Source organism: Lithobates pipiens, unplaced genomic scaffold, assembly GCF_037356315.1.
Source record: "Lithobates pipiens isolate NorthernLeopardFrog02 unplaced genomic scaffold, aLitPip1_a1.2 Scaffold_8, whole genome shotgun sequence".
Classification (NCBI taxonomy): Eukaryota; Metazoa; Chordata; class Amphibia; order Anura; family Ranidae; genus Lithobates; species Lithobates pipiens.
This window is the reverse complement of record NW_027507903.1, coordinates 579808489-579824180: the sequence shown is the minus strand read 5'-3', so window position 1 is coordinate 579824180 and position 15692 is coordinate 579808489. Positions and strand designations below refer to the sequence as shown.

The 15692-nt window shown below is 44.1% G+C and overlaps 1 protein-coding gene across 2 annotated transcripts in view; it reads left to right on the top strand.

Annotated features, from left to right (window-relative positions):
- Positions 1-15211, top strand: part of LOC143961098 (beta-1,3-galactosyltransferase 2-like) — a 48152-nt gene extending 32941 nt beyond the window's left edge. For both annotated transcript variants that reach the window (XM_077470262.1, XM_077470263.1), the window contains one exon: positions 7661-15211. In XM_077470262.1, the coding sequence (XP_077326388.1) occupies positions 7684-8697 (1014 nt within the window). In that variant the 5' untranslated portion in view covers positions 7661-7683 and the 3' untranslated portion in view covers positions 8698-15211. The remainder of the gene's footprint in view (positions 1-7660) is intronic.
- The last annotated feature ends 481 nt before the right edge of the window (positions 15212-15692 follow it).

The window sequence follows — 15692 nt, the reverse complement described above, 5'->3', positions numbered from 1 at the left end:
CCAGGGTCTTGGCAATCTTCTTATAGCCGAGGTAATCTTTATGTAGAGCAACAATTCTTTTTTTCAGATCCTCAGAGAGTTCTTTGCCATGAGGTGCCATGTTGAACTTCCAGTGACCAGTATGAGAGAGTGAGAGTGATCACACCAAATTTAACACACTTGCTCCCCATTCACACCTGAGACCTTGTAACAGTAAACGAGTCACATGACACCAGGGAGTGAAAATGGCTAATTGAGCCCAATTTGGACATTTTCACTTAGGGGTGTACTCACTTTTGTTGCCAGTGGTTTAGACATTAATGTCTGTTTGTTGAGTTATTTTGAGGGGAAAGCAAATTTACACTGTTATACAAGCTGTACACTCACTACTTTACATTGTAGCAAAGTGTAATTTCTTCAGTGTTGTCACATGAAAAGATAGAATAAAATATTTACAAAAATGTGAGGGGTGTACTCACTTTTGTGAGATACTGGAAATAGCCTGGAAAGGAAGGAAGGGAGGGAGGGGGGTTGGATACAGGGGCAGACTGGGCCAGGGGCAGGGTGGCAATATCCCCCCAGGCTGCTCTGATGCCTGGTAAAAAGGCTGCACTCTGGGCTGGGGTAAAGAGTGGCCAAACACTATGTAGAGCCACCGGCCACCGGTACACAGTGCTGTGCTTGCAGAGCTGCAGTGGCAGGAATATGCTGAGTGCGCTCTTGCACTTGGCCGGCAAGTGTACCATCAGTAATTTCCCTGTCACCGCACAACAGGAGCTTCCAATGCCCCGCCTGTCGTGACATCATTCAGAGGCCGAGAGGTGGGATGGAAGAGAAGAAGTGCTGCTTATGCAACCTGCGGGGACATGCACTACTGTGGGTGAGTGAGCAGAAACTGAACATTGCTGCACTGCTTTGCCTGATCTCTCTGAAGTATTTTTGTTTTTTTGGGGTTGAGGGAGTTAATTAATCTACAATGCTATTTGGAATATGCAGCATGGAAAGGGGCTAATGTATTGCCATTGGTCACTGATGCATTAGTGACCAGTGGCAGTTAATTAACCCCTTGTGGCATTGATAGTCAGCACTGATTGGCACCGATAGGAGGCACTGATGGGCACTAATAGGCAGCAATGATGAGGAGGTACTGACATTCATTAATGATGGGCACTGATTGGCATCTATGAAGGGCATTAACAGGCGTTACTGATGGGCACTGTTAACCTTTAACCACTTAATAACCGGCCTATAGCCGATTAACGGCTATAGGTCGGTTTGCTATCTCTAAGAGGCCGTTAATTAACGGCCTCCCGGAGAATCGTTCGTGCGCGCCCCCCTGGGGCGCGCACGCCGGAACATCCGTGCTCGCCGAGTTCACGGGACCCGGCGCAACACGGATCGCGGTAAAGGACCAATGGCAGCGGTCCTTTACCACGTGATCGCTCCGTCCAATGACGGAGCGATCACAAATGTAAACAATTCGGCTTGCCGGGTCAAGCTAAGGTCATCAGTCTCCTCTCCTCACACCGATGCAGCGTGAGAGGAGAGGAGAACATCCCAGTGAAAATAAAAGATAACCGTGAGTGCCCAGCAGTGCCCAGCAGTGCCCAAATAGTGCCACAACAGTGCCAGAACAGTGCCAGACCAGTGACAGACCAGTGCCATCTATCACCTGTGCCACATCTGTGCCACCTGTGCGACCTGTGCCACCTTTGCCACCTCTGTGCCACCTCTGTGCCACCTCTGTGCCACCTCTGTGCCAGCAGAGCCACCCCAGTGCCACCCCAGTGCATACCAGTGCATACCAGTGCCACTACAGTGCATACCAGTGCCATACCAGTGCCACACCAGTGCCACACCAGTGCCACCTGTGCCCATCAGTGCCACCTGTGCCCATCAGTGCCACCTGTGCCCATCAGTGCCACCTGTGCCCATCAGTGCCATCTGTGCCCATCAGTGCTCATCTGCGCCACTGCAGTGCCACATCAGTGCCGTCTGTGCCCACCAGTGCCGCCTGTGCCCACCAGTGCCGCCTGTGCCCACCAGTGCCGCCTGTGCCCACCAGTGCCATCTGTGTGCTAATCAGTGCCACCAGAGCCACACCAGTGTCACCAAAGTCACTATAGTGCCCATCAGTGCCACCTGTGCCCATCAGTGCCACCTGCGCCCATCAGTGCCACCTGCGCCCATCAGTGCCACCTGTGCCACTGCAGTGCCCCATCAGTGCCGCCTGTGTCCATCAGTGCCGCCTGTGTCCATCAGTGGCGCCTGTGTCCATCAGTGCCCACCTGTGCCCATCAGTGCCCACCTGGGTGTTAGCTTTCCAAAATGGGGTCACTTTGTGGGCGTTTCTATTGTCCTGGTGCTCCAGGGCCTTCATAAGTGTAATAGGTGGTTGAGGTATTAGATGTGTAATTTATGCTCCTAGAACGCCTGAAGTTGCTACTTCAATGTTGGACTTGTGTATGTGGCCAGGCTGTGTAAAAGTCTAACACATGTGGTATCACCGTACTCAGGAGGAGCAGCAGAATGTATTTTGGGGTTTCATTTGTGGAATGTATATGCCGTGTGAGAGAAATAGCCTGGTAAAATGACAATTTGGTGTGAAAAAAAATTAAAATAAAAAAAATCTTTATTTTGCAAAGAATTGTGGGAAAAAATTACAACTTCAAAAAACTAACCGTGCCACGTACTAAATACCTTGGAATGTCTACTTTCCAAAAAGGGGTCATTTGGGGGGTTTTTGTACATTACTGGCTTGTTAGGGTCTCCAGAAATGAGATAGACTGTCAGTACATCAGCTGTGATCAAATTGATACATTTTCAGTGATTGGCACCATAGCTTGTAGACCCTATAACTTTCACGCAGAATAAATAATATCCACTAATTTGGGTTATTTTTACTAAAGACATTTAGCAGTATACATTTTTGGCCAAATTTATGAAGAAAAATTACTTATTGCAAAAAATTTTAATAGAAATGAAGAAAAATGCTTTTTTTTACAAAATTTTCGGTATTTTTTCATTAATAGCACAAAAAATAAAAAACGCAGAGGTGATCAAATACCACCAAAAGAAAGCTCTATTTGTGGGAAAAAAAGGACGAAAATTTCAGATGGGTACAGTGTTGCATGACCGAGTAATTGTCATTCAAATTGTGAGAGCACTGAAAGCTGAAAATTGGTCTGGTTATTAAGGGTGTTTAAGTGCCCAGTGGTCAAGTGGTTAAAATCTATATTTCTGATTTATTAATCAGAAGATATGATATGGGTTTAAAAGAGAATTCTATTGACCAGGAAAAGAAAGGTTTAACATAACACCATTTATTAGAGTAAGTTACAGGTCTATCTAATATACACAGAAAATATCTATAGTCTAAGGTCTTACATCAAGGAAGAAAATACTAGGTTGAAATATAATATTTACATGCAGGAATACAAAGTATATTCTCTAAGACAGTATATTTAGTCACAAGCATACAAGCATATTTAGTTACAAGCCACACCTTAACCATAATTACCCATCCTTACAGAGTTCCACTCTTGACCACTGGTTCCCCAGAAAAAGAGACTGTTCCCTCCCCTTGGCTTTGGGTAAATGCCTTCATGCTGATTCCCCATTGGCTGCCTTAGCTTGGATCATGATTGGAGGGCTCATTACATAAGTCGGCCCCCTTTCATGCAAATCCTTGTGACTATTCTTAAACAGAAGACTTAATTGGATTTCCCCAGGAACTTAAGCAATGATTATGGTTGGACTCTCCTCATTGTCTACCCCAGCATGGGGTCCTTTGAAGTGAGTAGGTGTAGAACAATGGGAGTGGCTCTCCATATGGTGTATACAAGTCTCGGCCCCCCATTGTCTGCTCTTACCAAGCCCCTGGGGTGGGGGGCATTCTACCTGACATTCATACTAATAATCTTTCTCAGATATTAGCTTCAGCAACAAGACTTCCACAGTTCTGTACTGTAACTGAAAAGCATGAGAATATCACTGCTTGTAAAATTCCACAGCTAAAATAAACAAACTACTCACGTGTAGCTATTTTCACGGTCCTATACACAAATATTATGCCTTTAGTGGACAGACCATTAAAAAAAAAAAAAAAATCTGTTGAACCTTTTCAACAAAACCAAGACCGCACTCCAATTGGCGTCTTTCCAATGAAACCCATGTGCTCCCCATGCAGCACACTCAAACAATTGTTAGAGAGAGCAATGAACCTCGGCGAGCACCAAGGAATACAATAAAATAAAAATTAAAAATAATAACAAGAACTTTTTCCGCTAAGTTACTTCCTCCCCCTGACATGGACCGGAAATGTCAAGGTACATCCAAAGAACTTTTTCAATTATAATTACGGGATATGAAGCAAAACAAAATATGTGGTGTATCCTCCCTCCTTTTTAGAGTTCATCTAATACCCACTGATACAACAAAACATTTACCTGTATTTTTCCCTATATAGATTGGATAAGCTGACTCAGCTTAAATTCCCCCTAATAACCTTTTTATCTAGATAGATTGAATAAGCGGACTCAGCTTAAATTCCCTTAATAAGCTTAATCTCTAATACACAAATTGTGGTATTATAGTAAATACTTTCAGTCCTGTACTCAACTTCGTGGTCGCCACTGTTAACCTTTAAAATCTATATTTCTGATTTATTAATCAGAAGATATGATATGGGTTTAAAAGAGAATTCTATTGACCAGGAAAAGAAAGGTTTAACATAACACCATTTATTAGAGTAAGTTACAGGTCTATCTAATATACACAGAAAATATCTATAGTCTAAGGTCTTACATCAAGGAAGAAAATACTAGGTTGAAATATAATATTTACATGCAGGAATACAAAGTATATTCTCTAAGACAGTATATTTAGTCACAAGCATACAAGCATATTTAGTTACAAGCCACACCTTAACCATAATTACCCATCCTTACAGAGTTCCACTCTTGACCACTGGTTCCCCAGAAAAAGAGACTGTTCCCTCCCCTTGGCTTTGGGTAAATGCCTTCATGCTGATTCCCCATTGGCTGCCTTAGCTTGGATCATGATTGGAGGGCTCATTACATAAGTCGGCCCCCTTTCATGCAAATCCTTGTGACTATTCTTAAACAGAAGACTTAATTGGATTTCCCCAGGAACTTAAGCAATGATTATGGTTGGACTCTCCTCATTGTCTACCCCAGCATGGGGTCCTTTGAAGTGAGTAGGTGTAGAACAATGGGAGTGGCTCTCCATATGGTGTATACAAGTCTCGGCCCCGCATTGTCTGCTCTTACCAAGCCCCTGGGGTGGGGGGGCATTCTACCTGACATTCATAGATGCCGGCCAAATGAGATCTATTTCTAATTACAATATTTTACAGATATTAATGAAGATTTCACATAAACTCATAAGGCAACAGCACTGACTAGCATTTTAGTAGACACTGACTGGCATCTGATGGGCACTGATTGGCAGCTGTGGTGGGCACCTCTGATGGGGGCTGTGCTGATAATCAATGCGCTGATTCTCAGTGCAGACCAACCATTGACAGGAGAGTCACCGATTGGCTCTCCCTTCAGCGAGAACTTAGGAAAGCTGATTACCTGCCAGTGGCGGTGCCCCCTCTCTCCTGTCACCTCTCTCTCACCATAGATAGATTCAGGCATAGCCGTGCCCTATTCAGGTGTCTAGCCCCTTGTCGGGTGCTGGGCACCTGAATTACAGTGGCATTTTTTTTGGAAGCACCTGATTAGAGCCGCAGAATCTAATAGGTTTCCTGATTAGAGGCATAGGCTCTAATAGCTTTCCAAAATAGTAAACAGCGGTTGCCATGCTGTGCGTTCGCTGTTTACTAAGTGTTGTGTTAGGAAAGCAAATAAATCACTTTCCTAACACTGACCCGCCTCTCAGCCAATCGGGTGTTCAGGTCCGGTTACCTGTCACCTGATTGGCTGAAACAACGGGAACTGTGATAGGATGCCTGATAGGACCAGAGACATCGAGGAGTGTGGACGTCTAGGACGCCACCACAACCCGCTGCGAGACATGTAAGTCCCGAATCCCGGGCGATACACACTGGCAGCATTTGATGGGGCACAGTAGCAGCAATTGATGGGCACACTGACAGCAATCAAAGGGGCACAGTAGCAGCAATTGATGAGCACAGTGGCAGCAATTGATGGGCACACTTGCAGCAATTTATAGGCACAGTGGCTCGGTTTGATGGGCACAGTGGCTGCGCTGGATGTTTTTTTCTTTTTCAGTTTCTGTGTTCCCCAAAAAATTTTGAGCACCAGCTACCACTTTAACTGGCACTTCCTGGTTCCCACTGTCATTGGTCACAGCTAATCATGTGGTAAAGAGCCTACATCATAGGTCTTTTATCACAATCGGAGATGTGGTGTGTGAGAGTGACACAGCACCACCGGTCGCCGCTTATTCTGCTGGACGTCATATGACGTCCAGTCTGAATAACGGAACCACGTTGCAGACGCCAATCCGCAATAGGGCGGCAGGAAGTGCTTAAAGCGGAGCTCCACTGTAAAAAAATATTAAAAGCCAGCAGCTACAAATATTGCAGCTGTTGACTTTTAATAAATGGACACTTACCTGTCCAGGGTGCCCGCGGACAGGTCCCCTCCAGGGCTCTCCCCCCCCTCTTTCCTCCCCAGTGCTCCCCCCCATTCTTTCCCTCCAGTGCTCTCCCCCCTGTTCTCCCCCCCCCAGTGCTCTCCACTCCCACCAGTGCTCTCCCCCCTGTTCTTTCCCCCCCAGTGCTCCCCCCTGTTCTTTCCCCCCAGTGCTCTCCACCCCAGTGCTCTCCACTCCTCCCAGTTCTCCCCCCCTGTTCTTTCCCCCCAGTGCTCTCCACTCCCCCCAGTGCTCTCCCCCCTGCTCTCCACTCCCCCCAGTGCTCTCCCCCCAGTGCTCTCCACTCCCCCCAGTGCTCTCCACTGCCCCCAGTGCTCTCCCCCCGTATGGCCTCACCTGGAGCATGCTGTCCAGTTCTGGGCACCAGTCCTCAGGAAGGATGTACTGGAAATGGAGCGAGTACAAAGAAAGGCAACTTAGCTAATAATTTGTTATGAAGAAAGGTTACGAGCACTGAACTTATTCTCTTTGCAGACACTTGATTTCAATTTACAAATACCATACTGGTGATCCCACAATCGGGATAAAACTTTTCTACGGAAGGGAGATTAATATGACACGTGGCCACTCATTAAAATTAGAAGAAAAGTTTAGGTTTAACCTTAAACTGCGTAGAGGGTTCTTTACTGTAAGAGCGGCAAGAATGTGCAGTTTCCTTCCACAGGTGGTGGTTTCAGCAGGGAGCATCGATAGTTTCAAAAAAAACTATTAGATATACACCTGAACGACCACAACATACAGGGATATACAGTGTAATACAGACATATAATCACACACATTGGACTTGATGGACTTGTGTCTTTTTTCAACCTCACCTACTATGTAACTGGATCAACTGTGCATATAGGATTGTATAGTTTTTTTTTTTTTCTTTTATTGGTTGAACTACAGACTTGTGCTTTTTTTCAACCAGATTAATTATGTAACTATATGTAACTGCCTAGAAACCCCTATACAGCATAATAAGTATAGAGCAAGCCCTGTTTTTTTGCGCAAAGTACTTACATGTAGATATTCTCTTATCTTTGTACAGAGGTTCTGGTGGGATTCAGCTCAATGGAACGACGCTGTGTGGCGAGGTTTTCTAGCTCCCTTCTGTTCACATTGATGTTTGCATCTGGATACCTGTACTTTAAAAATGAAGACGGGCTCAATAAAAGATTGATGTTTCGGGGGCATTTAAGTGACCAGGAAATCCCTGTAAACAACCTGACCTATCCGGGCTTCCAACACCCTCTGGCCCCCCCTTACCCTTACCCATACAAATTCCTCATCAACCAGGAGAAGAAGTGCAAAGACCGAAACCCCTTTCTAGTCATAATAGTAATTGGTAGGTCTCATGAAATCGATACTAGGCATGCCATTCGAGAAACCTGGGGCAATGAGAGTAATTACGATGTTGACGTGGTGAGGATCTTTTTGGTTGGTCTCCCAAATTTTGTTGTGAACAGAACCCAGAGGATGCTGGAAGAAGAAAGTGAAGCCTTTGGGGATATTGTCCAACAAGACTTCATGGACACTTACTATAACCTTACTTTAAAAACCTTAATGGGCATGGAATGGGTTGCTAAATTCTGCCCCACAGCCAGCTACGTGGTGAAAATCGATAATGACATGTTCCTCAATGTAGACTACCTTGTCCACCAGCTTCTTTGGCCAGAACTTCCAGTCCGTACCAACTATTTCACAGGGTACATAGTGAAAAATACAGGACCACTGAGGAATAAAGCATACAAATGGTATGTCCCTAAGGAAGTCTACCCCAATGACACCTACCCACCCTACTGCTCTGGACCTGGCTATGTCTTTTCTGCAGACATGGCAAAGAAAATATATGATATATCACAAGTGATTCGAGTCATACCCATGGAAGACTCTTTTATGGGAATTTGCCTTTATGAACTCCATATTGCACCCACTGAACCCCCTCCAGGGATATTCAATGGTCATCGGATAAATTATAATCGTTGTCATTTTCACAAGCTCATTACAGTCCACCATTATGAGGCTACTGAGCTGAGGACAGTATGGGCAGATTTTTGGACTAACAAAACTTTAGGATGCCAATAAAAGGCATATAAATATTTTACAATTCATGGACATGAGAGTGAAATAAATAAAGAGACCCTGGCTTTAACAAAGAAAAAAACAAACAAACTGATTTATACGTACTTTTCTAGGGGGGGGGGGGAGCTGGGGTAGAATTTAACTAGGGTTGCACTTTTAGACAAGTACTCACTGATACCAAGTACTGATACCATTTGTGGTGCAATTTGGGCCCATACGAAATGAATGGGTCAAATCACACTGCAAGAAATTGCATGCAATTTGAACAGGAATGTGGTGTGATTCCTGTCCTAATTGCATGCAGTTTCCTCCACCGCTCTTGTGTGCTCCCAGTATAGAAAGGCAGGGAAGCGCCATCTTAGGCTGGATACACACTATACAATTTTCTGTCGATTTTTAATCAGGCAGGCCCTTGCACTACATGGTTTTGGTAAATCTAAAGGAAATCGGACAACACAAGTTGTATATTGTGTATGGGGTCTAAGAAGTGCACCAATTGGCAAACAAACAGTTTATTTAAAAATGTTATGATATCACAACTCACAAGTTAAAAGTACATAATATGCTGTATATACTGTATTTATGGCTGTGTTGAAGCAGAAGTAAACTCTCCCCCTCCTATGCTGCTTTTCAATTAGACAATTATATCAAATTCTTCTGACACATTATACAATATACATTAGCTCCAATCGCACGTTCCTTACTGTGTTTAAGATGTTTTTGAGAATATAGTCTCGCGGTATTGGAGTGAAGTGCTCATTGCTTAAAGGACTGACAACACAAAGAGCATGCTTTGAATCGTGGAAGAGATGCGCATGCGCCAGTGACGTCATTACAGATAACGGGATGGATTACAAGCAAACCAAGCAAGTAAGGTCACATCTGAATAGAGCAGTTAATAATGCTTTTAATGCAGATTTATATGTGCTAAAGTTAATGGGAGAGAGTTTACTTCCACTTTAAGTTAATGCCAAATATGTAAGGCCTTAAAATCGCATGTTTGCAAAACCGTGAAAAACTATGATTGCCAAATTTTGTGACACATTAAAAACCTTTACAGCTCACCAGATTATAGATAGACCTACAGTAAATGATAGCCCAAGAAATATATATTTTTTTTAAATGTATATTTATTGAAAAAATTTTTTTTCTGTAAACAGTACAAAAATGTCATAAATACGGTACAGTAGTCAATAACATTGGGTGGACATAGTAGGGGCACCATATTGTAGGTTACAAACGGGTTAAGTGATAGGATACACCATGAAGCTGTATACAATGGTGATGGCATAACTGAAAAAGAAGGATAGAACGAACTAAGACATTGGAAACCAGACGTATGGGTGTTCTTGGTCTGATACGTTATAATACAGTAAACAGGATATCAAATCTCCCTAAGGTTACTTAAGGAAGGGCTGGCAGAGGGGGCAATAAAAGATTCTGGGTTGAATATGGAGGCATCCCATGGGTCCCATGTCTTGGAAAATTTGGGCAAGGAATCATGAGCTATTGCCGTCAAATGCTCCATCCTACGCATGTGAGCAATGGACGAGACTACATGCGCTTGTGTGGGAGGTATGGGAGATAGCCAATGAGCCGGTATTACTCTCTTGGCAGCTAGGAGTATAAAAGCCATTAGTTTTTTAGCATATTTAGGGAGATCTAGGATCGGAAGGCCTAACAGGTAATGTGTCGGAGTCAGCGGGATATCTCTTTTCAATATTGATTGGAGAATGGATTGGACCACAGACCAAAAAGATGTGATACGTGGACAATCCCAAAAGATATGAAGGTGTGTGCCAATATCCTGTAGGCATCTCCAGCATAAACGAGACAGTGAGGGATCATACTTATGTAAAACTTCGGGGGTCCTATACCAAAACATTAGTACTTTATAAGCAGTTTCTTTCTGCTCAACACATCTCGAAACTTTGGAGATGGAAGTCCAGATCTCCTGCCATTGAGAGAGAGAAATAGTAGCGGGTAGGATTTTGGCCCACTTCCGCATATAAAGGTGAGAGTCTAGAGTGGGAGGTAGTGAGTCATGAAGAATCCTGTAAATAGCGGATATGAGACCCTTCTGGTGTGAACCCTGGGTGCATAATATTTCAAAGGCGTTAGGTTTCTCCAGGCTCATGGCAGGAGATACAGAGCAAAAGTAGTGCTTAAATTGAAGGTAGGTGAAAATGGACCGTTGTGGAATGTCAAATTTGTCTTGTAAGTCTGGTAAAGATAAAAGTTTGCGGGACACTGGGTGAACTAAGTGGCGAAGTTGGAAAATGCCTGCTTGAGTCCACGGGGTCATAGCCATTGTGGACAGACTGTCAGGTATGTCCGGGTTGTGGGTAACATTTAAAAGGGGTGGACAGGGGGAGGAAAGAGAGAACTTCTTGTGGCATTTTTTCCAAATATCCAAAGTAAATAGCATAGGAGCAAGGCAAATACGTCTGAGTTGTGATATAGAGGAGGATAGGTCAGACCAGAGCATAGAACAAGGATGGACCGGGTCAGTGATACTCATTTCTATCTCCGCCCAACGACTCGTCGCAAAATAGGAGGACCAGGAGACCATCGTAGATAAGTGGGTCGCGTAATAATATCTAGGGGTGCACCGAATGGGTTTTTTGGTGCCGAAACCGATACCGAAAATGAAAAATACACTAGGCCGAAAACCGAAACCGATACCGAAACAGCACCGATACCGAAAATGACTGTTTTTAAAAAATATTTTCATACATCAGATGGTCAGAGACTGAGGACATATTACAGGAGATGGTCAGAGACTGCAGGCATGGTACAGGAGATGGTCAGAGACTGCAGGCATGATACAGGAGATGGTCAGAGACTGCAGACATGGTACAGGAGATGGTCAGAGACTGCAGACATGGTACAGGAGCTGGTCAGAGACTGCAGACATGGTACAGGAGCTGGTCAGAGACTGCAGGCATGGTACAGGAGATGGTCAGAGACTGCAGGCATGGTACAGGAGATGGTCAGAGACTGCAGGCATGGTACAGGAGATGGTCAGAGACTGCAGGCATGGTACAGGAGATGGTCAGAGACTGCAGGCATGGTACAGGAGATGGTCAGAGACTGCAGGCATGGTACAGGAGATGGTCAGAGACTGCAGGCATGGTACAGGAGATGGTCAGAGACTGCAGGCATGGTACAGGAGATGGTCAGAGACTGCAGACATGGTACAGGAGATGGTCAGAGACTGCAGACATGGTACAGGAGATGGTCAGAGACTGCAAACATGGTACAGGAGCTGGTCAGAGACTGCAGACATGGTACAGGAGCTGGTCAGAGACTGCAGACATGGTACAGGAGCTGGTCAGAGACTGCAGACATGGTACAGGAGATGGTCAGAGACTGCAGACATGGTACAGGAGATGGTCAGAGACTGCAGACATGGTACAGGAGCTGGTCAGAGACTGCAGACATGGTACAGGAGCTGGTCAGAGACTGCAGACATGGTACAGGAGCTGGTCAGAGACTGCAGACATGGTACAGGAGCTGGTCAGAGACTGCAGACATGGTACAGGAGATGGTCAGGGACTGCAGGCATGCTACAGGAGCTGGTCAGAGATTGCGGACATGCTACAGGAGATCAATGCAGCCTCACTGTGCCAGCAGCCTACCAGTGCCTGCCATGTAGCCTGCCTGTGCCTCACCAGTGCATATAAACATACACATATAAAAACGCGTGCACACACACACACACACACACACATAAAACATACAACACACATATAACACATACATGCGCACATACACACTTAACACACATACATATAAACATGCACACATAACATACATACATATAAACATGCACATACATACATACATACATACATACATACATACATATAAACATGCACATACATACATATATATACATACATACATACATACATGCACACATACATACATGCACACATATAACACACATACATACAACACACACAACACACAGGCATACAAACATATATAGACAGTCTTTTTTTTAAATTGGCAGCTGCAGCTCTTCATTAATCTCCATGCTGAGTACTGCACTCTAGGGGGAGGCAGAGAGCACAGCACACACTGCTAGACGCCTCTGCTTTGGTTTCACTTTCACAGTGAACATCGTGCCCAGCTCCTGCACAGCCGATTTACACATCGGCTGAGGAGACATATGCAGCCACCGCTGTGGAGAGGGGGACTTCAGAGCGAGACCCCACAGGCTGACTGCAGCATAGGTGAGGAGGGAGGGGAGCAAGAGAGCTAAGGATAGAAGGACACCCCCCCGTGATGGGCGGCACCGGGGGCGGGGGCCACGCCCCGCAAGCCCCGCCCCATTTTCGGCACCAGTATCGGCGGAAATTCTCTTTCGGCTTTTTGCCGAAAGGGCCATTTTCGGCCGATATGTTTCGGCGGCCGAAATTTCGGTGCATCCCTAATAATATCGTATAATATCGGGAGCTCCCAGACCCCCGTGTGAGCGCGGTGCAAAGACAACCGTATGGGCAATTCTATGTGCTTTGTCACCCCATATGAATTTAGTAAAGGCCCTCTGGATACTGCGGAGTTGGGGCATGGGAAGGGCCACAGGTAAAGTTTCGAAAAGATACAAAAATTTAGGGAGTATCGCCATTTTGAGGACAATTATCCTACCTAAAAGGGACAGGTCCCAAGAAATATTTTAATATGAGTTGCACAATAGACTTTTAAGTACGTTCATCATTTTGTGTATGTGCGCACGTGCAGGGAGTATTTTTGATCATTTCTATTTATTCAAATATATTTAACCATTTTTGTTTTGTTTTTTTTATTTGACAAGTTACCCTTTATGGAGACATAAGAGATGTCCCTGATCTACTGGTTACCCGGCCACTGATAACTCCTTCAGCCTACAGATTATTCACCAATCTCCCACTACTCTCCATCCCGAACTCCCTGAAATAACAAATGTTTGCAGCTGCTATTACTACTATTTTAACCATTTAAATTCCATGACCCAAAGTATAAGCCCTTGGCAATTAGAGGATTAACCAAGCTGGCCATTCTTTCTTCATTGTAAATAAAGAGCCAATACACTAGCCCAGGCTTGAAAAGGGCAGTCTACTTTTCATCTGATTAATCTGCCCTCCCAGCCCAGCACAATTCCCCCCATCACAAGTGGGAAGGGGGTCGCCTAGGCACAGTTTGCCCTTGCATAACATGCACGGTATTTTGATTACTTTGCATCATTTATGTATTTTTTTTCCAATTAATAAATTATCGTTGAATTTATTACACTATTTTTTTAATATCTCTTTATTCATTTTTTTTACATAATTTATTGCTCTATATTTATATTCACAAATATTATTGCTGCTCTTTAAAATTAAATGTATCCTACTTTCGTATCTCATTATGGTCAAGACTAAAAAACACATCGCACAGATGCACAGAATGCATTTCTGGGGGGATTCCCTTCTCCTCGGTCTGTGGCTGAGGAAAGGGGACTCCTCCCAGAAACACATTTTATTACGGTCACACATCATCAGAAGATGACATCGCAGAGGGCGGGCTTCACAAGTGTCAGCGCCAGAGCAGGGCTTCTGTCAGCAGCTACCAGCATGACAGTAGTGCGGCTTACTTTGCAGCCTGGCCAGACCGTTCACCATCAGTGTGGAATTTTTGTTACTCTGCATAATTTATTTTTAGATTAAAAATACATTACCGTTGAATTTATTGTCTTATATTTATTTTCACAAATATTATCGTTGCTCCTTTAAATTAAATGTATCCTGAATTCCTATCTTATTACAGTCAAGACAAAAACCTTGCATAGATCAATAAAATACTTTTTTGGGGGGATTATCCTCGCTTCAGCCTGAGGAGAGGGAAATCCCCCCAGAAATGCGTTCTGTTATGGGCACATGCCATCAAAAGACGACATCCCTGGAGGCGGGCTTTACAAGTGTCAGCGCCAGAACTGCCTTCTGCCAGATGCTTACTCCACAGCCTGGCCGGGCAGTTCACCATCAGATCAGCTGGATGACAGGAGCAGTCCGGGGGTACAGCGGGACATTGGGGGTTACTTCCAAGTGCAATTTCAGTGCAATTTCAAGTGCAATTTGAACTTGTAGTTTACACTTGTAGTGCAAAGTGGATTTGCCTTTCATAAATAATCCACAATGGGGGTTATTTACTAAAGGAAAATCCACTTTGCACTGAAAGTGCACTTGGAAGTAAAGTCACTGTAGATCTGAGGGGGACATTCATTGAAAATTAAAAAAACAGCATTTTAGCTTGCACAAGATTGAATGATAAAATCAGCAGAGCTTCCCCTAATTTCAGATCTACCCCTTAGATTTAGAGTGACTGCATTTCCAAGTGCACTTTCAGGTGCACATGCAGTGCAAAGTGGATTTGCCTTTCATAAATAACCCCCATTTTCTCATTATACCTGCAGCTTCTGAAACTGTCTTTTTGTGAGTGCCTTTGCTTTTTGTTCAATGTTCAATAAACACCTATTGTTTTTACTAAACCAAGATCTCTTGCTCTGATTTCTCTTTGTTTTAGTTTTGTCTGTTAATGTAAAGACCACTGGCTTCCAATGTAAAGGTCACCTTTCCTACTGACTACCAATATAAAGAAGGCATTTGTCGCTAACTAACAATACATACCTCTCAAGTGTCCCTGATTTCGAGGGACTGTCCCTGATTTGGAACAAAGTCCCTCTGTCCTTCTTTCCTCCTCATTTGTCCCTCATTTTGGTCTGATCTATACAGTTGTATATAAAATGCACTTTTTATCTTTCAAAAAGTGCTTCCCAGTGCTAAACCTTTCATCCAATTACTAAATTGCTGCATTTGTAAATGTCAAAAGCCAATATAAAGTAATAGTAGATAAAGGAAATGATGGGAGAATTGGAAATGTATAGGGTACTGCCAACATCCTTAGTTAAATGGAATGGGAGAAAATATGCAACCAGTGAATAACAAGTCGCCCTGTAGGTCTTTTAAGGC